At 37.7% G+C, this 22716-nt stretch overlaps 1 protein-coding gene across 1 annotated transcript in view; it reads left to right on the top strand.

Annotated features, from left to right (window-relative positions):
- Positions 1-22716, top strand: part of dnm3b (dynamin 3b) — a 46920-nt gene that overhangs the window by 5684 nt on the left and 18520 nt on the right. The window contains exons 2-14 of the mRNA XM_053512872.1: positions 68-141; positions 4960-5109; positions 6521-6724; positions 8492-8590; positions 10627-10787; positions 10978-11120; positions 12415-12550; positions 12814-12881; positions 13591-13729; positions 14165-14251; positions 14380-14450; positions 18128-18179; positions 20859-20972. Of these exons, the coding sequence (XP_053368847.1) occupies positions 68-141; positions 4960-5109; positions 6521-6724; positions 8492-8590; positions 10627-10787; positions 10978-11120; positions 12415-12550; positions 12814-12881; positions 13591-13729; positions 14165-14251; positions 14380-14450; positions 18128-18179; positions 20859-20972 (1498 nt within the window). The remainder of the gene's footprint in view (positions 1-67; positions 142-4959; positions 5110-6520; positions 6725-8491; positions 8591-10626; positions 10788-10977; positions 11121-12414; positions 12551-12813; positions 12882-13590; positions 13730-14164; positions 14252-14379; positions 14451-18127; positions 18180-20858; positions 20973-22716) is intronic.

Raw genomic sequence — 22716 nt, 5'->3', positions numbered from 1 at the left:
CTAAATTCTTTTAAAATTCGTATCATTTTCTTGATCTTTTCTATTTTTTCCCCCTTTCTTTTCTTAGGGATTTTCTTCCCCGTGGCTCCGGCATCGTCACCCGCAGGCCCCTTGTGCTGCAGCTCATCAACTCTAATACAGGTGAGCAGCCTGACCTACATAGACATGCACACACACACACAGAAAGTTTCTTTTTGCTCAGATTTCATTGCTGTATTAATAGCCTTAGGCAATATATCCCCTTTAAATGACTGGTGATTTTTAGGGATTATGTGGTTTAGAGATTTTTTTTTACAGTATGTTATGAAAAGCTTAATCTTTAGTGATAAGTCTAAATCTAGCGTTTTGCTGGCTGTGTGTTTGGGCTAGCTATTAACCCCATAAGGTTGGAAAAACTGATCAGCTATAACAGAGTGAATACCACTGGTGATCTGGTTGTCAAGGGCAACAGTCAGTTCTTGGAAATAGACTTTGACAAAGGCCAAATCGTGATGGTTAGACAACTGGGTCAGAGCATCCCCTAAATAGCAAGTCTTGTGGGGTGTTCCCAGTTAGTACCTATCAAAAGTGCTCCAAGGAAAGACAAATGAAGAACTCGTGACAAAGTCATGGGTGCCTAAGGCTCATTGATGCGTGTGGGGAGTCCAAGTTTGGTTCTGGTTGCACAGAACAGCTACTACAGTACAGCACACATTTCTGGAAATGTTAACATTGGCTTTGACAGAAGGGTATCAGACAGTGCATCACAGTTTGCTGTGTATGGGGCTGCGTAGTTGTACAGTAGGTGAAGACCAGTTACTGTGCCCATGATGACCTGTGTCCACCATGGACAGCACCTACAATGGGTACATGAGCATCAATGGGTACAATGGGTACGTGTCCAGGTCTGATGAATCATATTTTATTTTGCATCACATAGACGGCCAGAAGAAGAAGAAGATAGACGGCCAGATGTGCGCATGTGCATCACTTATCTGCTAAAGAGATAACACCAGAATGGAAGAAGACAAGCTGGCAGAAGAATGCAAAAATTACTTTAGAAAAACATACTGTATTTCCCTGAAACAGTGGTGTAAAAAAAATCAACTGGGACAGTTAGTAAAATAGAATGTTGTAAAAGGAGTGGGTTTAAGTAATGCACTCGGTCTGCCTAATGATATCTAAAACCTAGTGTGATTTCTTCACACCGTGAGTCTCATTATTTAATGGAGTTGGTGCTCAGTAACATGGTGTCGTTGAACAGACATACTCCAAATCACTTTAGTTTGTAATTAAATCTTTGTCATTGATATACCTTCCCCTCTGGAACATCGAGGCATACAGGTATACTCTTGTTTTTTCTACACAGTGAAGAAAGCTAAGTTCGAGTCATGGAGATGAATATGAGACAGTAGATAATATTTTTTGGTTTCTTTTACAATAATGTGTCGCACAACTTTATTCAAGTCTATCCCTTGCTTGCAATAACTATATCAAGCTGACCCAAATACATCACCAAACTTTTTTTTTTTAGTATTTTCCTTTGCTGTGCTTGAAACACAGCTTATTTTGGTCGTTGTTTGTTTTTGGGGAGATTTCTTTCTTTGGTTTCCTCAATTACTCAGTTGGGTTAAGGTCTGCAGACTGACTAATCCAGGCTAAAACCTTCCACTTCCCCCGATGAAGTCCTTTGCATTTCTCCGGGAAGCTGGCAGACGAAATGTTGCTGTAGAGTTCCCGAATTCTGTTGCTTCCATCTGGAGTTACATCATCAACAAAGGATCAGCAATGCAAGTGCAAGCTATGACTCTTTCTCCACCATGATCACCAAAGAGCTTGTCTGTTGGGTACACTTAATCTTGGTTCCAGCATTTTAATATTTCTTTAATTGTAATTTTCTCTCTGATTACTCCTGATCAGTAGATTACATCTTGGTGTATGGTCTCTAAATTTCTGCTTTTGTAGTATCCAAAAAGGTGGATTGTAATATCTCCAGACCTGGCCTTTTTATGATGTCACTGACTGTTTCCTCACAGTTTTTGGTTTCTTTGCTGACCTGGTTGTTAGTGCACCAGTATTAGCAGAACATTTTAAATTGTTGTATTGGATAAGCCCAGGGCTTGAGCAATGGCTCTGTTTATTTTTTCTTCTTTTCTTAGCTTCAGATGGCTTGGTTAACTCCAATACACAGCTCTCCGGTCTCTATGTTGGCTTATTTTTATTATCTTTTCTTTCACTGGCAAAAGCCAGGGCTAAAACACAAAGTAGGCGTTCAAAGCTATTTCTTGTTTAAACAATCAATTTAACACAACATCAAGAAATATGAGTCGTGTTCCAATATTTTTGGTCATTAAAAAAAAACAAAAAAAACAGCATCAGCAACAATGCCATATTTTATGTTCTTTAACATATCACAATGTAACCACTGGGCCCCTGAGTGGCACTGCGATAAAGTGCGCGAAATCGCTATTTTGAATCCCGGGGGATGCTGTATTAGCCTTTCACTAAGCACTTTCATATCAATTAGGGCTCTCTAGCCAATCATGAGTGTGTTACGCTGCTTCTATTGGTGTGTGAGCGAGCATTGTAAAAGAGGAAAGAAAGAGGAAAGAAAGCGGAAGTATTGCTATATTTTTTTATATTTACATAAATGTTTTCAGTGAGTACCAAAAAACATGGATTTAGCGTCTTCCAATACCTTCAGAGGTAAAAATGAATGTTGGTGTGGAATATATCGGCTACCCTACCATTGTTTATACAACAGTTATTTCCTCATAAACTGGCAACAGTCCATACTGCTAGTGTTACTATGCTAGGGTTAGCAAACTACCTAGCGCTAGTAGCTACCTGACTAGCTGTCAGTGATTGTAGGTTCTCTGGCATCTCTTTCCATACGTGGGGCAAAAATGAACTCTTTGACAATATTGTGTCTAAAATCTCAATTAAACATCATATTTGTAAATTTGTTTTATAATAGCAATATCATACATCAGCAATGTTGTGATTAGCCAACTAGCTTGTGTCGCATCTCTTTTAAATTCAGTTCAAAGAAAAATGTAATATTAGAAATGTATGCAAGAAGGAGCACAGTGGTAGGTTACTTAATAAAAGTCATCCTAAGATGACCTTCACTGACAGTAATCATGAAAAATGTTCTGGAAAAGTCTTTGACAATGAAGCCGAGTCTGTGAAGTTACTGTACCATTGCCTTTATTCTAACATGACACGACGGGTCCAGTGTCCCAGGACTAATATCACTGTTTCCTCATCGAGTTTCTCTCATGACTTTGCACATTTCCACACTATTTCCACCGTCAAGAAGGTGGTGGTAAATTCTGTAATATATGAATCGAGTAGTTTTCTGCATGAATTATCCATTCTTTGAAACTTTAAAATTAAATCAGGGACAGAAGAACTCCATCACTTTTTTTTATTCCTTTGCTGTCAGAAGTACAGTACTGTGTAAAAGTCATGGTCCACCCCTCATTTCTTCATATTAACTGTAATTATACTAAACAAAAATATAAACGCAACACTTTTGTTTTTGCTCCCATTTTTAATGAGATGAACTCAAAGATCTGAAACATTTTCTACATGAACAAAATAACCATATTTCTCAAATATTGTTCACAAATCTGTCAAAATCCGTTACGATGAAGAACTGGAGTCAAGTCGAGACCCCAATGAGGACGCGAGCATGCAGATGAGCTTCCCTGAGACTGTTTCTGACAGTTTGTGCAGAAATTCTTTGGTTATGCACTCCGATTGTTTCAGCAGCTGTCCGAGTGGCTGGTCTCAGACGATCATGGAGGTGAACATGCTGAATGTGGAGGTCCTGGGCTGGTGTGGTTACACGTCGTTTGCGGTTGTGAGGCTGGTTGGATGTACTGCCAAATCCTCTGAAACACCTTTGGAGACGGCTTATGGTAGAGAAATGAACATTCAATTCACGAGCAACAGCTCTGGTGGACATTCCTGCTGTCAGCATGCCAATTGCACGCTCCCTCAAAACTTGCAACATCTGTGGCATTGTGCTGTGTGATTCAACTGAACCTTTCAAAGTGGCCTTTTACAGGTGGCCAGTCTAAGGCACACCTGTGCAATAATCATGCTGTCTAATCAGCATCTTGATATGGCACACCTGTGAGGTGGGATGGATTATCTCGGCAAAGGAGAAGTGTTCACTATCACAGATTTTGACAGATTTGTGAACAATATTTGAAAGATATGGTTATTTTGTGTATGTAGAAAATGTTTCAGATCTTTGAGTTCATCTCATAAAAAATGGGAGCAAAAACAAAAGTGTTGCGTTTATATTTTTGTTCAGTATATGTGTGGATTAAAATGAATAAATGTGATCAAATGCTTTACTATGACGGGCTGCAGAGTGCCCAAAGATATGATTTAAAAATTGGTTGTTTTACAGTATGTAACGACCTCAGCAGCGACCTCATTTCCCCTCTCGTCTGTTCCAACCACTCAGCGTTCAACATCACCAGCACAGTACACTAATCACCGGCCTGATCATCGCTCATCACCTGTACCTGTTTCTCACTGATCCTACCTTAAATTAGATGTTTTTTTCATGCTTCAGAATGCAAGTGAAACCCTGTTTTAGGTTAACTCCACTTTACATTGTCTGAATAGTACATACAATTCGCAGTCTGAATGTGTCACTGTTTTATACAATGCTAGTGTGCTAGTGGTCTAGTGTGCATATACAGTACCACTGTAACATTCTTTTTTTCATTCCCAGTCTTAGAGTCTTACAGGCAAAATTAGCTTGAGCTGATATATAAAAGTGGCCATAAAATAGCTAATGGCAAACCACTTTAACAAATGCTTTTTTGTTCAAGGCAGTATTTCAATGCTGGGGATTTGTATTTAAAAGATAATTTGTGCATAGTTCAACAATATACGTTCAAATATCCGGTTAATGCATTTTGTGAAATGTGCATTTATCCTTGTGTGGATTTGCAGAATGGGCTGAGTTTCTTCACTGCAAAGGAAAGAAGTTCACAGATTTTGATGAAGTGCGACAGGAGATCGAGGCCGAGACGGACCGCGCCACTGGAGCCAATAAGGGAATCTCCCCAGTTCCTATCAACTTGAGGGTGTTTTCTCCACATGGTACGTTCTATTCCTTACACCTTTTCAAGACTCTTCCAGTAGAGGCTCATTGGCCTTGTGGTCATATAAATTCATATTTTTTTTCTTCTGCTAATGCATGTACATTGTATCAGGTTGCATCTAGACATGCAAACCTTTCAGGTAAATATTTCCTTAAAAAAGATTAGAAAAGGATGTGTGAGCTGAAAGAAGAGCCAAACAACAGAGCAGTATTTAGAAAGTGGCGTGCCAGTGTGAAGGGCACAGCTCTTTGGAGCTCAGCCCACATCACACGGTATGCTTCCTCCCATTTCCCGATAAACAAAGCACGAAATAACAGGATTTATTTTAGGCAATAGAAGGCAGATTTTGAAGGGTTAGTAAATACCCTTTGCCTCAGTGGAGGCGTCATACAGTACCACATGTGTGGTGGGCAATATGGGCAAAAATATTAGATAAAGATACTTCAAGTAATATGTAAAAGAAGATATATTGGATAAAAGAAAGAAATAATAATAATTATTATAATAATAATAATAATAATAATTTTTCCCATAATTATTAATAAATAAATTAATTAATAAGCAAAGCTTGAATATTTCACGGCGCCATGGTGGCTTAGTGATTAGCACTTGCACCTCCAGGGTCCGAGTTTGACTCCTGGCCAGGTCCGATTCCCGTCTCTGTGTGCATGGAGTTTGCGTATTCTCCCCATGCTTGGTGGGTTTCCTCCGGGTACTCCGGTTTTAAAGATATGCAGCTTAGGCTAATTGGTGTTCCAATGTGCCAGACCCCCCCTGACAGACCCCCCTCATGGATGAGTGAGTGAGTGATTGAGTGAATTCTCCCCCTGTAATATGCTAACATTTTAAAAACAAATAAATATATGCATTATTCAATCATTATTATTCATTTCGGAGAATTGAAATTACTGGAACTACTTGAATTACTGTACTATCATCAAAACCGAAAAGGATAGCGCTAAACCGTAGTAAAAGAAATGGGGTCGGAATAAAGCTTCACTTGGTGAAGTTGCATGGTAAAAGATTATGAGCAAAAATTCGAGCAATGTTTAATGTTCAGCTATGTTATGTAGCAATAAAATGAAGTCACCTGACCGCCTGAATGCACTGAATCACCAGATTATTGCATCTATAGAGTTTTTCTTTTCTGATGATACTGTATGACCATACTCTAGGACTAAAATGGTAAAATGGTATAAAATATTATACCCTAATGTTACCTTTAATCTACTATCAATATGTTTCTTTTTATTGTTTTTTTTTTTGGATATATTTATTTCTCAGTTCAAGTTTTTAGGTGTCTGGAGCCTCGATTGCTGTTCTCGGTTACACTCCTGTTTCAGAAAGTCTGTAAAATAGGCGCAATTGATTAATAAATCAAATTAAAGGTCCTTCTTTCGTCTGTTCAGTGTTGAACCTGACTCTCATCGATCTGCCGGGGATCACCAAGGTGCCCGTGGGAGACCAGCCTGCAGACATCGAGCAGCAGATCCGCGACATGATCATGCAGTTCATCAGCCGAGAGAGCTGCCTCATCCTCGCCGTCACTCCCGCCAACACCGACCTGGCCAACTCCGACGCCCTCAAACTGGCTAAGGATGTGGATCCTCAGGGTGAGACAGATGTGACTTGAGATGTGAATTATTTTGAGTTCTGGTCTATAGTAGAAAGGAACCTTAAACAATAAAGAAATATTTATGCTTAAAGGTTGCAACTGTAACATATTGACAACATTTAAAGACTCGTGATCGGCTTCGAATCAAGATAACGTCTTTCTTTTTTACACAGTTTTTTTTTTATTTATTAATTTCTTGCAGGGGAAATTAAATACTAAAATTGTGCATGTCCATGTTCAGCCCTCAGACGCAACTATAAAAGAGGTCTGACAGTTTGATGTAACTGCAGTATATTACAGTGTGTGGTGGCGGTTTCCATAATGGTTTAAAGTGCCACTCTGTCTGATGGAGCAGGGAAAAAAATGACAAAGATCACAAGAGGTTGCCTTTATTAAAGCAAAAAAAACTAAAAAAACAAACAAAAAAAAACATGTGGCACATAAAATACAGAACAATTTCTGCTTGACCTTCACAGGCTTCCTCATAACTGGTGACCGCACCACTTCACCCCGTCCTCCATCACACACAAATCCCTTATTAAATATTAATAGAATAACAATATCTGTAAATAGCATGAAACAACAAGAATTATGATTATGTTTATTATAAACAGTGTTAACAAATCATAATTTGAAAATGATAGCATGCGTATTATCAAATCATTACAGCAAAGTACTTCTAAACATTTCTATTATATTATATACATATACATTGCAATATACTGTACATTGTATGTTAATATGTATTATTCTATATTTATCTTTTATGTACAATTCTAATATTTTATTTAAAACAAATAGCCCCAGCAGAGTAATATTCATTTAAGGATCTAAATACACTGAAAACCACTATGGACCACCATTTGAGGCCAAGATGAAACCCATAAATATTACACCATGTGAGTGGTAGGTGTAAGGGACTTGAGCAGGCCGGTATGATGAGAAGGCCTGGTTGAGTATTAGTTCAGAATTTTTCTTTCATTGCTTTTCAATGCAGCTCCCACATGGAAAATCAAAGCAAAAGAGTGTATGATCAAAGCAGCTAATGCAGAAATTGCTCAAGGAGACATTTATTGCATTTTGCAGACATTTATTAAGTATTTGAGCAGTTGAGAGCCTTGCTTAAGGGTCTAAAAGTGTTGCTGGGGTTAAATTTGTGACCTTCTGATCAGCTGCATAGCATCTTAACCACTCAGCTAGCACTATATAATGATAATCAGGGCGTGATTTTTTAAAAATTATTATTATTATTATTATTATTATTATTATTATTATTTGTGGCATGGTGGCATAGTGGTTAGTCGCTTTGAACCCCTAGGGTTTGGGTTTGATTCCCACCTCAGGGTCTGTTTGCATGTTCTCCATTCATGATGGGTTTCCTCTGGAAATTCCTGTTTCCTTCCACATTCCAAAGACATTATTATTATTATTAATAAGTTATTAATAAGTATTATTAGTGTTTCATGGCATTGCAGATAATTTTAATCCAACCATGCATGTATTTATAAACCCCAAACCTGACATTCTTATAAGTATGCACTACAAATGTGTGATTTTAATATCTCCAATAGTGCATCAACCTGAGCATCTGTGTTTAAGTTTCAACCTCACCATCTTGATGTAACCGCTCAAAGGAGACTGTACAGATTGTTTATTGTTTGTATATCCGTGACAAATTGTGATAAAAAACATCTAACTACTAGTATTTAAGCTGCATCATTGTCATTGTCTATTGTTCCTAGCCTGTGACTTTTTACTGCTGTAGGTCTGAGGACGATTGGCGTGATTACCAAACTGGATCTGATGGATGAGGGCACTGATGCTCGAGATGTCTTGGAGAACAAGCTGCTTCCTCTGCGCAGGGGTGAGACCAAGATCCTTATTCAGTTTCTTTTTTTACATTATACTGTATTACCTCCGACTACACTTTTCTGTCACTTACAAACCTCAGCTTTGTACATCTAGGTTCTAATTCTAGGGTCTAATCGATAAAGTCTGTGTGTAAGAACACATTCAAATGTAATATTACCCACTGCGGCCACTCGCAGCTGCAAGAACACAGATAGAGGCAGATTTGACAAGGAAAAATAAATGTCCTTTTATGAATGATTTTTGTAAGGAAAGTCTGTAATGAGACACTGGAGTTTCTCTTTCTCATCTTTGCGGAATCAGTGGGGTGTCAAAACAAGTGGTAGATCTCAGTGCTGGAGAATTTTCTCTTCCTGCATGAGGTTTCTGCTCAAGGCTAACAGGGAGAGTTGTTTCGCAGGATCTTTTGTGGAGGATAAGAACACGGGTTCGATCCCGCCATGCGACGTGAGCACCTACTCGTCTGGTTCCATCCTCATGCTCTTTTGATGGGAACAGAGCAGCAGCAATCATTTGATGACAGCTGTGGGTGTTTTTCTGTCCTGCCCTGTCTGCACATAGTCTGTGTTGGTCCATAACAAAGGTGGATGCTGAAATGGGGTCTATTCAGCACCTCAGTTGTTGGCACATGAGGTGCAAGAAGGGATTTACATAAGCTGGTCGTGTTGTCGTGGTCAACCCACCCTACCTTAACTTCCAAATCTAGACCAGGGTTACATAGAGTCCTGTACATGCCAAAATGTCCACGTCGAGCTCCTGGTGATGTGCCTGGAAGAAGAATTCCTAGACAAACAAAAAAACAATGGGTTAATCATGAATGAGCTTTTCACATCCATTGAAGGGGAATGTAATTGCCTGGGAAGTGTGTGTGTGCCAGTGATCAGTGTGAAGGGTGAATGGTACAGGGTTTCACAGTATAGGTAAGCTGCTAAGGGCCGTAGTGAGAGCTTTGAATTGAGAAGAGGGATCTGCCAGCTTGAGAAAAAGCACATACCTTTGTGGCCTAAGCCTCCCTTGGCCAATGCAATACCCCTAGTCCACTGGTCTCTGTTAGCCGGATTTACACAGGTGGTGATGGTGGAACTGACTTATCACATCATCCTGTGAAGACAAACGAGCGAACTCAATTAGTTAGGTGTTGAAAGCCGTCTTGGGCCTTACCCAACATTGCTGTAAAGGCGACTGTAACCTTAGCCAGATCGCTAGTTAATGCGAATTGGGATTACATTGGGCAGTCGACCAAGTCATCAGATCAGGACTTGGGATCTATGGGTCTGGACCAGGGACTGGTGGAGTCTTCAGTGATGCCCTGTTTGAACATGTTGGCTACCTCCTCTTTTTCTTCCATGGCTTCCTGGCATACCTCAGGAAATCGCTAGGCTGGCCTTTATGCTGAATCAGGTGGGTTTGTCCCAGTTGAAATGTTCAGAAAACATCATTAAAGAAAAACTGTACCAGAACCTCCAACTTCTACTGTTGGATGTGTGACAGCTTTTACACAAGTTGAATGAACTTTTTCTCTCTTTTTAAACTCAATACAAGGTGGAGTCAGTGCCTGCTAATTAATTACAGCTACTGTACTTTACAGTTCAATTGCAAGCCTAATCTAACACAGTTGGCTCTTTTCAAAAGTTCGCTGTGACCCTTATCAGTAAAATTTTCATTCATGTGTATAGGCCTTTGTTGCTAATGTGCTTTTAAAGTTTCACCACATTTAATTGGTGTTATATTCAAATGGTAATTTGAATTCCTTGCCAGCTCTGTTGAGGTTCGTGATTAGCATAATATTGTCTAGCTCCGTTCCACACACAGCGTGATTCATGCGTTTGTTCTTTGTGTTTCATTCTCAACATGGAACAGAACTGCACACTCAAATTAGTCATTGTTACGTAAGACGTATTCACATTCCAGTCCTGCTTTGTCTTGCTTCCAGTCTACATCACACACACACATATATATATATATACACACACACACACACACACACAAGGACTGATCTCTTATGCTTTTCATGCTTGCGCTCTGCCTCAGGTTATATCGGGGTGGTGAACCGCAGTCAGAAGGACATCGAAGGGAAGAAGGACATCAAAGCAGCTCTGGCTGCAGAGAGGAAGTTCTTCCTGTCTCATCCCTCATACAGACACCTAGCTGACAGCATGGGTACACCTCATCTGCAGAAAGCCCTCAACCAGGTAGCATCTAAAACCCCCAGACAACCTGATTATTACTGTAAATCCCCGAGATACTACAAACCTTCTAATGAAAGCACTTGCACTGGAGACTCCTTCCAAAAATGTTAAATAATCGTTTCCTAATAGGTGTACAGTATGTGTTTCCTTGTTCAGTTCATGAGTCATGATTTCTAGATCTTTATCTCCATAGCAACTGACCAATCACATTCGGGACACGCTGCCTGCTTTCCGGAGTAAACTTCAATCTCAGCTTCTCTCTCTGGACAAGGAGGCCGAGGAATATCGTCACTTTAGACCTGACGATCCGTCACGCAAGACTAAAGCCCTGCTGCAGTTAGTTCCTCACACACAACACAACACAACACACCATTTACATAAAACACTTAGAATGTCCAGACACATGAAGTGAATATAGCTAGTATAACATTTCATATAGTACAACATAGTAAAGTGGCAGTATTCAATAACTAAACACTGAGATTCCCATGATGCTTTGTGGCTATTCATTTTTATTATTTGCTTTATAAACTATGACATTATGTTGCAGTACAAGGTATATAATTTCCGGTATTATATAGGTAGGTTTGGAAATATAGCATTAAAGAACACGTCTGTTTTATACTGTTATGTGTGTGTGTGTGTGTTGGCAAAAACGTATTAAGCCTTATTAATTATGATTACAAAATGTACGTACTTTCTTCTTTACCGATAAATGAACACTTTAACAAATCAATTTGTGCTGTATAAGTTAATGAATATGTGAGCTATGGAGAAATACTCTGCAAAACAAATTTTCATTGTCATTCAATACATTTAAATGAGGTTCATTCTTCACGGCAGTCAATTAATGATAAATGATTAACATCCCAAGTGTTAACTAGTGTTAAATACTGGTGGGAATTTTGGCTCCTTTGGCGATGTCTAGGATGGGACAGGAAAAAAATCAACGGGAGCAATTCGAATGGGATTCTTAATGCGTGATGATGCATGTTGCAGCCGACATGCATCATGTGGGAAACAGAAAGAAAGCAAATGCAAACTATGTAGTCAGAGTCAGAGAAGTCAGAGTTGCAATGCAGAATTATTCATTTATCATGTTAACAGAGCTTTTGGGCAAGTCTAACCAGGGATGCCATAAAGGGGAAGTAAGGATGTTTTCACAGGGCCCCTAAATTGCTATACCAGATGAAAGTGTTGGCGTGGTCAAGATTAGTGGCCTAGTATATTACTGTAGGCTTTCATGGGGCACAGAATCCCTTAGGTTTTTGCGTGTTGAGTATTAAGATATTAAACATATGAACCCGAGCCGAAGTTAACTTTTTTGTAAAGATAAGTGCTAGGACTAAAGAATGTGGGAGGATGTAATATATTTGTAGATCTTCCATAAATGAAAAATTCTTCAGTAATTATCACCTCTTATCATTAATGTAACATCAAGAATCAAAGGATTTCCAAGCATGCCAACATTTCCATGACATGAGAACGATAACTTAAAGGGAGTTCGGCAGAGCTCCAATCCCAAAACTACTGTACTTTTGTATTCTTTATAGCAGACACTATAGAAGTGCACTTATTCAAATGCATTATTAGAAGATGTCTAATGTGTGTTAGTGCGTGTTTATTACAGAATGGTGCAGCAGTTTGCCGTGGACTTTGAGAAGCGCATTGAGGGATCGGGTGATCAGGTGGACACGGTCGAGCTGTCAGGAGGCGCCAAGATCAACCGCATCTTCCACGAACGCTTCCCTTTTGAACTGGTCAAGGCAAGTCTGAAGTGTTTCATGCTCATGCCATCAAAGCCTTCCAGCAGGGAAATGTCTCACTGGGAGCCCTCGCTCTGAGAAATAAATCTGAAAGAATGCACAACGAGATGTTTTTGATGCCCAGGTGGAAGGTGGAAAGAACAGAATGAAGTTGTCAAGCATCACTCAGTGAATAATAAAGAAAAGTCATCTCATGAACATTAACTCTGAGAGGTTCTCTTGTTAAATGGAGAGTGTGTGTTGTGCTGTTTCTCGACCCACAGATGGAGTGTGATGACAAGGAGATGCGCCGGGAGATCAGCTACGCTATCAAAAACATTCATGGCATCAGGTGAAAAATTACTGAACGTACTGTATGTCGGAAATTTGTCTATAGTCTATACTTTTGTATTTGCATTGGATCTGCTGGACATTGCTTGCTAGTGGGCGTTGTTTTTACTCATAGTGCTTTGCTAGTGTAGACTTTTCGTTATACACAATATACCCAGTATAAAATATCTCTTCTTCCTCTATTGCACTGATCATCAATCAAAAATTTAAATCCCTTTTCTTGATTATTGTGTTTGCATCATTTTAACCAATCAGAGCCTAGATTTGGTGGAAGTTGATTGAATTAGTGGTTGCTATGGAAACAATAACATACGGTATACATCCAGTACCATGCAAAAAGCCACTCATTTCTTTATATTTTGCTTTCAAAATTCAAGCAAAATTCAAGCATAAAGAACATCTAACGTAAGGCATGAAGCAGTGAGAATCAGGTGCAGATGATGACAGATGATTAGTATACTGTACTGGTGATGCTGAATGCTGAGAGGTTGGAACAGATGAGGGAGGAAATGAGGTCGCTGCTGAGGTTGTTACATAAACAACCGTTTTTTAAATTATATAAAATATTTTAATTTTTTTAATTTAATCTATTTTAATTAAATTAATTTAATATAATATAAAGAAATGGTGGGGGGGGGATGAAAGTTTTATAGAATTGCACGTAGACTTCTGTAACTAATGGTGTACACTTTTTGTCTTCGTGTCTCAAGGACGGGCCTGTTCACTCCAGACATGGCGTTCGAGGCGATAGTGAAGAAACAGGTCGTGAAACTGAAGGAACCCTGCATTAAATGTATTGACCTGGTCATTCAGGAGCTCATCAATACAGTGCGCCAGTGCGCTAACAAGGTACAGTCCTTTAAATGTCAATCCAGACACATACACTATGACACTGTGTATTGAAGCTTATTGAAATAATGCCACTATGAATGCAAAAGGCGAACCAGATAAATATTTGTACTTCTTTTTAGTGGGACGTGTATACTGCAGCAACCCTTTAGGAATTATGCTTTTTAGGAATGTGCTCAAAAGTAACAGATTAACATTAACATAGATATTGGGATGCAAAAAATATCCAGATGTTCAACAATTTATATATACTTCCTATATACGTATAGAACTGAAAGAGAGAGGAACCTTCAGAAATGGATTTCATTTTCATGACCAAACTTCATCATGCGTTTTAAGCAGCTCTTATTTCCTTCTAAGAAAATATATATATAAATAAATAATAGGCTATGTATGGATTGTGATACTGTACTTGTGTGTTTAATATCGCCGTAGCTGGGTACATTCCCCATGCTAAGGGAGGAGACGGAGCGGATCGTCACTTCATACATTCGCGAGCGAGAGAGTCGGGCTAAAGAGCAGGTAAAACACACTTTCACACACATCTCAGCAGCACTTGAACAAACACTCTTCTGCTTAGGGTGTTAAAAACAGAACACGAAAAAGCTTAAAGAGCATCAAGGAATTCGTTTTCTTCTATTTTCCCACAGGTTCTGTTGCTCATTGATGTACAGCTCGCATACATCAACACCAACCATGAGGACTTTATTGGATTTGCCAAGTAAGTGTTCACTCCAATCACGTTGTGCTAGATTTACATGCTCCCCAGATTGTGCATACTTCTAACGGAAGTCTAACGATTTTGAAACTAGTCAAATTAGTCTGCAATTTTTATTACAAGTTTATAACAAGACAAGTTTGAGATTTTTTTAGCCTATTTCTGGAAATATGTTACTAATTCTTTAAGCAGAAATTCATTCTTCTATTAAAAGATCATTCTGATCATTTTAAAACATTAATTTCCAAAAAATGAGCAACAATATCTGCCAAAAGAATAAGATTATTTTAAAAAATGTAGTATAAAATGTCTAGAAATAGGTTTATACTGTAAAGTGAAACCTTGGATTACGAACATAATTCTTCCTGGAAGTGGGCTCATATTCAAAACACTCGTAAAATCAAAGCAAATTTGCGCGCACTAAGACCCAGCAGGGGAGACGATTACCCACAATTCCGCAGCACAAGAGAGAGAAGAATCGTTGGCACAGCTGCGATCACGTGACGCTCGGCGTTAAAACAAGAAACGAGTGCGTGATACATGATACTCTGTACTCGTAAATCAAGACTTGGTTCGTTTTCCAAGTCAAAATGAAAGGGTGTTCAAGTCAAACCGGGACTTTCAAGCACAGTAAAGTGATGAGCTTTTTAGCTGCAGTTACACATTTAAATGATGAAAACATTTTATAGCTGGCCGTACGTCTGTGATTGACAATGCTGGGCAAAGTGGCTCGGAGCTTACTGCAGTTGTTCCCATAAACATTCAGCTAGTGGAACACCTGATCCTTGAAAATTGACATCTGCCTGTGGGAACTGCACACACACAATCATCCACTTGGACATTACATGAACCCGGCTCAGAGTTATTGCCACACCCCCCCTACAGTCCTGACCTCACTCCAAGGCTTTTTCACATGTTTGTGCCATTAAAGGAGTTCCTGGGAGGCCAGCGTTTCAGACATAAAGCAGGAAGTCTGATCATGCATCCGATGTACAAAGAAAACCTTACTCTGTTCTGAAATAAAGGGAGTTTTTACTCTGTTCTGTTATTCTGCAGAATAAATTGTGCTGCTTTGACATGAACGCCCCCATATTTGGTTTATTGTACAGTATATTTATTATTTCTTATAATGAGTAAAATTATATGTTTTACCATTTTTTGCAGTAATAAAAATATGTTCTAAATGAAAGAGTCTTATGAAGGAATTTAACTTCATAATTTCTGTTTTAATGCAAGTTGTTATTACTTACATTATAGCAGCTATAAACATTCTTTCCTTCTCTTAAAAAAAGGAAAAATGTTGTCATGTGACTGACAGCTAAATATCTACTCATGAAATCATTAAATCTCCAAATTAACAATTGTACATTTTCTGTGCTGTTGCTAAAAAAAAAAAAAAAAATCAATCATCACCTTCTGATTCCTGAGATCTTCAGACTCAATAATTCAGCCGTGTGGGGTCAAAAATAGAAATAATTAGTACCATTAATCTGTTGAAGATGTCTTTTGCACCACCGTGAAGAGAGGGTGAAGACGAGGGTTCAGGTACCTAAATTGTTTTTGCATATTGTATAAGGGACGAGTTCGAAAAGCCAAGTTTTGTATCGCGAAGGTAAAATTTTGTATAGTGAAACGCATTTTCCCATAGAAGATAACATAAATGCAGATAATCCGTTTCAGTAGTATGTAAAATAAATAGACATTAAATCTTATTTATTCTTAATTTATGATACCTGTTAGAAAGTGTCACAAATAAGTAAAAAAAAAAGGAAGGCCCTAGGAGTATAAAGAGAAGACGGTGAGCACAATAACAGTGTTTCTGTAGGAATCAGTTTTGTTATGATGGTGGTTAAGAAGAGCAGAAATAAACACAAATGTGACATTGTGCTGTGTATAAAAATAGCTACAGTTATTTTCAGTAAATGCATCCCCTATTGTTTGACCCTTACGCCTCAGCGGCGTGTAGATTTTCCCCAGTAGAGGAGAATGTGATCAGTTTTAAGTGCAGTGAACATCTCTCTGGAGCAGTTTCTCTCTTAGCAACACCATCAGGTTTCTCTGAGACCGGCGTCGCTCCCTCGGTTTCTCAAGAACGAGTGGAGTTCCATTTGAGCACACGGTCACATCAAGGACAGATGCCTGAAATAACGTTCCTTCAGTAGTTTCGTCCCTGTGTGTATAAAGGCTGTTTGAAGGGCATTTCAGGAACCAGTAACAATAAGGACTAGACGTGGTGGTGCTGGTAAAGGCTTTTCTCTTACTCGTTTATAACTGTGCTGCTTTAAAATCCTTCTTCTGTAACCTACTGTGCAAAAGTCTTAGGCACCGTATTATCCTTAGTACAAATTGTGTTATATTTGTTTATCATGTCTGTGTTATTATTTACAAAACCATTCACTATTTCCAAACAGTTCTTAAGGATGAATGTATAAATAACATTACAGAAGAATATATATTGCATGACAGACCAGAAAAAAAGCCATAATCTACAATACCTTTGAAAACATTTTTGCATAAAATAAAACTTCTGTAAGAAGCCATAAAAAGTAATAAAATAACCACAGCCAATATTTGGTATTTTCTGGTATTTCAACACCAAATATTGCCTGTGTTTATGTTATTCTGCATGTATTTCAGCCTCATGAGAACAGTAAAGAAACCTAACTGGCTGCATGTCTCTGAGGCCCCCTAATGGCCGAGATCTGGAACTGCAGAACCTCAGCTCCTTGGATAATAGCTACTAGTAGGGCTTTACTGGGGTTTACAGTTTGCTGAGAACCTTCACAAAGAAATACACACAGAGCTTCACACTAAATTTGTGACTACAGATAAAAGATGTTAGGATCAATCCATAAATTAATAAATAAATGAATTAATGAATTAACAAAAAAATAAACAAACAAATAATTAAGACTGAACTAAATAGACAAAAAAAAAAAAAAAAAAATTCCATATATTTCCATTTTTGTTCTCTAGACAACTAATTTCAAAGCAGCAAAATAATATGGTAGAAAAATTAATGAATGAATAAATCCTAAAAATCAACTGAGACCTCTAATAATAGTTTTTTTTCTGAAAAAAAAAAAAGGTTCCAAACATGCCGTAAAAATAATCCAATAAATAATGTTACAGAAGAATATGGTACATATACAGTAACACTTTTTTCAAATATATTTTTTTATTAATTAATTTTATTTTATTTTTTTTAAATATTTTTTATACCTTTTAGTTAACAATTAAACTTTGTACATTCTGTGTAATTTATATATATTTTTTATCTTTCTATTTAAATTCTATTTTATTTGTAACTGTCGTAAACCTGTAAATTTATATATTTCATCCCTTTTTTAACATTTTAATTTTACTTAAATAGTATTTTTACATTTTTTTTTGAAAATCTCATCTTTAGTTTATTTGTATTCTTATAGTATATAAATCTATCGATTCTATTCTATCTATCTATTCTATCTATTTTAGGTCACACGTAATCGAATAAGCATTTCGCTGCATATCATGCTGAGTAGGGTTGTCTACCTGACAGATAAAATTGGAATTTGAATTGTAAGACTTGAAAAGCAGCGCTGGATTTAACAGCTGAAATAAAAAAATAAAAAAAAAACTGAAGTGAGTTTAGTCTGGATATTTATGTTGACTAATGTTCATTGATTTCTTTCATAAAGTGCACAACAGCGGAGCAGCCAGGCGAACAAGACGAGTTCTGCCGGAAACCAGGTAAGCGTGTGTGTGTGTGTGTGTGTGTGTGTGCACACGACTGAAACGCTAGCCTCTGGTCCTATGTTATATACACACCACATAAAACTGAGAGTATTTCACTGTTGTCTGCTTGCTAGTGTGTGTTCTGCTTTCTTCTTTCTCTTTGTCTTCTGGTTCCTGCATGACTGCTTTTGATTTCGATTAGGAGTGGGTGATATAATGATGTATCCGTATTGTGATACAGTATTGCAGGTGTTACTTCTGTGGTACATATCACCAGGCCAGGTACTTTAATATTGTCACTGTAGGCGGGGTTAGTGATGATGTCATAATCTTACAGCACAGTTCTTTATACTGTCTATGGAAACATCTAGATTTCTATTATATGACATTTAAACACAAAGATGCTATATAGATATAATTTGTTTAATATGGGATGATTTAAAATTCCGTTACTAAATAAAAAATTTGAAAAATACAGTAACGGGAATCGATGGAAAGTATTACCAGTTGTTAATGTAAGTTGGATTAACTATCCACTAATCACTGGATTGGGTTGTAGTAACTGGCCTCATGTTAAGTAATATAATGAATATTTATTGATTGATTTCTCCCATATCTCCCACTTCTAAACTTCAGTTATGTTTTCATGAACTGTTTTATGTTATCATGGCCAGCATGTTGTTTTCCACCCCCACTCTCCCTGTCTGTGAGCGAGCCATCCTCATGCATGTCCCTCTTTATGGACGTCCGCCATGTTTCCTGCTCTGACAGGACATCCAGGTAAGACAGGACCGTTTTATCAGGCTGGCTGTTTTTAAAACTGTTTTTTTTTACTTTAATCCCAGAACTAAATGGGGTTTCAAGCAGAATCAATATGGATAGAGGGGAAAAAAAAACAGGAAAGTAATTAGATTATAAATAAAATAATACATTAATAGGCTTGAATAGGTAATGCGTCTTAAACCTGATTGGATCGGAAGCCGGGGTATTTCATTTTAATTTATTAATGTGCAAAATAATTCTGAATCCTTTTAACTCAACCTACAAAATGGATTTCACAAAAGTTTGTAGAAAAGGGTTGCCAGGTTTAAAATTCACACCCCAATCACAATTTTATTAAAAACCCTTGCAACAATGCTAAATATTTGCACGTACAGTATGAAGCATTTAATAGACTTTTCTGTTTTTTTAGTCTTTAATTAAATAAAGAACAAGTGTTATTGTTCTATACTGCTTATCATTTATGACAGTTTAAGCAGTATAGACCCATAAAAAATAATTTAAGGGGATGTAAGATGGTTTTGGGGAATTTTTCTCTGTCTGTTTGTCTGTTTGTTTGTGCATGCATCACCTACAAACTATTGATCACATTTTGATGCGGTTTTACTCAGGTGTATTTGGCTGAGGTTGAGGTGACATATAGGTTTTATTTCATTGCAATCGGTCCATGAGAAGAGAAGATTACTACTTTTAAAGTTTAATGGAAAAAAATGCCCCCATATCATAAAAAAACGCCAAAAATCATTAGTTCATCTCAAAATTCAACAGATGGCGCTGTACACTATTTTATGCAAACTTATGAGTGTGTGATTGAAATCTACTTCATAAATGTGATCTCACACTTTCATTTCACGCACTTCCCATTTCAAGAGATGTTTAAATTAAACATTTTAGTTAATACCAAAATACGACAGATGGCGCTGTACATTTTTTAAAAATGTACTTATGAGTGTGCAGTTAAATTCCACGTGAATAAAGTCATGGACACAACTGAGGTCAAAGTTAAAAAGGTCAATAAAGTTGTACAGTTTAAAAAAAAAGGGAAAAAATGAAATATAATTTATGATTTAAAATAAACTTATTGTCCAATGTTCTCCAGTAATACTGGTGAGTATCGTGAGAGTTATCACAAACAAACAACCAAACAAAGTACAGTCGTTTTAATCTGAATATAAAAGCATGCACCAATTATTTAAACATTTAATCTAGCTGATTGATTTACATTTGTTTAGTTTTTGCTTGTCTTTACTTAAGGCAGCACTATAAAAAGAAATCAGATATTATAGGTTTTAATATTTAAAAAGAGTCTGATATGAAATTCTCTCAGCCTTAGACTCCTGTTCAGTGTGTACGTGTACGTAGGTGTGTCATTTCTAAAAGTTTACACATTTATGCTGTTTCAGGCCACATCTCCAACATCCTCGGGTATCATCGTAAGCAATGCGTTTATTTTTCATGATTCTGTTCCCTTTCTGAGAACACTACACATTAAGAGACTGAGAGTCAGGTGTGGTGCATGGAGCCTGGGTCACTTCAGCCGGTCCGGACTATTAAGCACTGCACACACTCATGCTTTCTGTCATTCATGTTCAGTTTATTTCTTTTCCTCTGTCAGACAGCGATCACTGCATTACTGTACTTTTTTTTTTTTTTTTTGGGTTTGCTTTGTGCAGCTCTTTACAAGGCGACCGCAAGTCATCACTCGGGATTATGTCTGAACGATCACACTGTCACCCACACCTCCCTTGCTGCAGCCCCGACATGTTAAAACACTTTATGAAACCACTCTATGGTCTGCGGCTCAAGGAGCTGCCTCATATAAATGTGTTTTTTTTGTTTTGTTTTGTTTTTTGTGTGTGTAAGTATTCTGTCACTCAGCCAGGATTTGACCTTTGACCTGTCGCCCTCCATTAGGTCATTCGCAAAGGATGGTTGACCATCAACAACATCAGCATCATGAAAGGAGGCGCGAAGGAGTACTGGTTCGTGCTGACGGCCGAGAGCCTGTCCTGGTTCAAGGATGATGAGGTGAGAGCAGGTTTATGATGACTCAACATGCGCCCTCTGGTGGCTCTGAGGTGAAATGCAGTTTGAATGACAACACGGTTAAGCAGTTTCGCAATCATTCCTACGGTACCTCCTCTGGTGGAATTACATATGTGTTGCTTAAGATTTTTAAGAAAAACAAATAGGCAGTATTAAGTGGCTGTATTCCATCGCGGAGCTAATTTCCCCCCCCCAAAAAAAATCAAACAAGTGTTTGAAATCAAGAAACTCGCATGATCCAATTTATGGCAGGATTATAAAGCGCAGTTTTTATTTTGTGGACTTGAAATTATTGGAATATTATCAGTTCACAAATAACAAACTATTTATTTTAATTTTTATAGGGAAATGATTTCAAATGTAACAGTTCATAATAATAGTTATGAGAGTACAGTCTTGAGTACCCCGAACCTTAATTATAAAGATTACTGTTCAATATGTCTTTTAATGATATTATAGGGAAAAAAAATAAACAATAGTTTGGTGTAAAGGAGTCGCTACTGCCCTGAAGTTAACTTTTTTATTACAAAGTGTTTTTTTTTACCCCTTTTTGCCGATCATTACATTTGATTTATTAATTCAAACATCACACAGTACATTTATTCATTTATATTACATAGTTAGATTTAATGTTGTGTGAAAAATCCATGAAACATGTGTTTAACCTCTTATTTTCTCACCGTACTCAATTTTTTCTTCTTTTTTCTTCTTTTTTCTTCTTTTTTAAACTTTTTTGAGACAAAATATTACAGCACTGACACTGGAGACTTCTTCCTTCCATAATAATAATAATAATAATAATAATAAACAATACAGACATCTTTTTGAAGGAAATAGACAGGGTGATGTATATGAATTGAGGAATATGTGGGTAAATTATAAACTTTAATCACACCTATTCGCAATAAATAAATAAATAAAACGCCTGTGATTTGACTCGCTCTCATAAATAAAACAAGGGCAGTTAGCATGACATCATCACCCTGCATCATGATACTAAGGGATTATGTCTGTGTGATCTTTGACCCCAAGGCCGGTGCGTTGGTGGGTTTGTCCGTCCTGGTGGGTTGCCATCTGTCTGCCTGTCTGTGCCTGCTGTACAGCCTCCCTGATGTTCTGCACAGCAAGTGTAGACAGGCAGACACACCACAACTCAGCTGTCACACGCCATCATCCCTCCAGCTGTTTCTAACTCTCCTCATTCACACACTGCTAACTGGAGCTGGATACACCACACATTCCCACAAAATGGGATCGAAGGATACGTACACACTTCACACACTTTTAACATTCGATTATATGTGTATATGGTGTTTAGTGAAAGGGTAATGATAGACTCCTCTGTGTTGAACAACAAGTGATAAATACATGACTTTAATGGCATCAAATAATTGTGAAAAAATAGATATAGATATATATTTGTGTAATATTTCTTATTGTCAGGTTACTATACGAAACATTTGTAGGGAATAAAACATTTGGTGTTGTGCTGCTCCGGGAAAATGATAACAGGACGGTGTGATGACGCAGTTACTGTTAACACTCAGAAGTGAATTATTATCCTATAACGTCATGTCCTGATTCCTCTTCTACCACAGCATCGGGCCGAAGATCACCTGTGTACTGTACACTAAACCAAAGTCTGATCTCCTGATTTATATACAGTTACTGTTACATTTAATGTGGTGGAGGATCATACAAACATGCTGCTGTTCTCACTTATACT

This window comes from Clarias gariepinus, chromosome 1 (assembly GCF_024256425.1).
Source record: "Clarias gariepinus isolate MV-2021 ecotype Netherlands chromosome 1, CGAR_prim_01v2, whole genome shotgun sequence".
Classification (NCBI taxonomy): domain Eukaryota; kingdom Metazoa; phylum Chordata; class Actinopteri; order Siluriformes; family Clariidae; genus Clarias; species Clarias gariepinus.
This window is presented reverse-complemented; position numbering and strand designations above follow the sequence as displayed.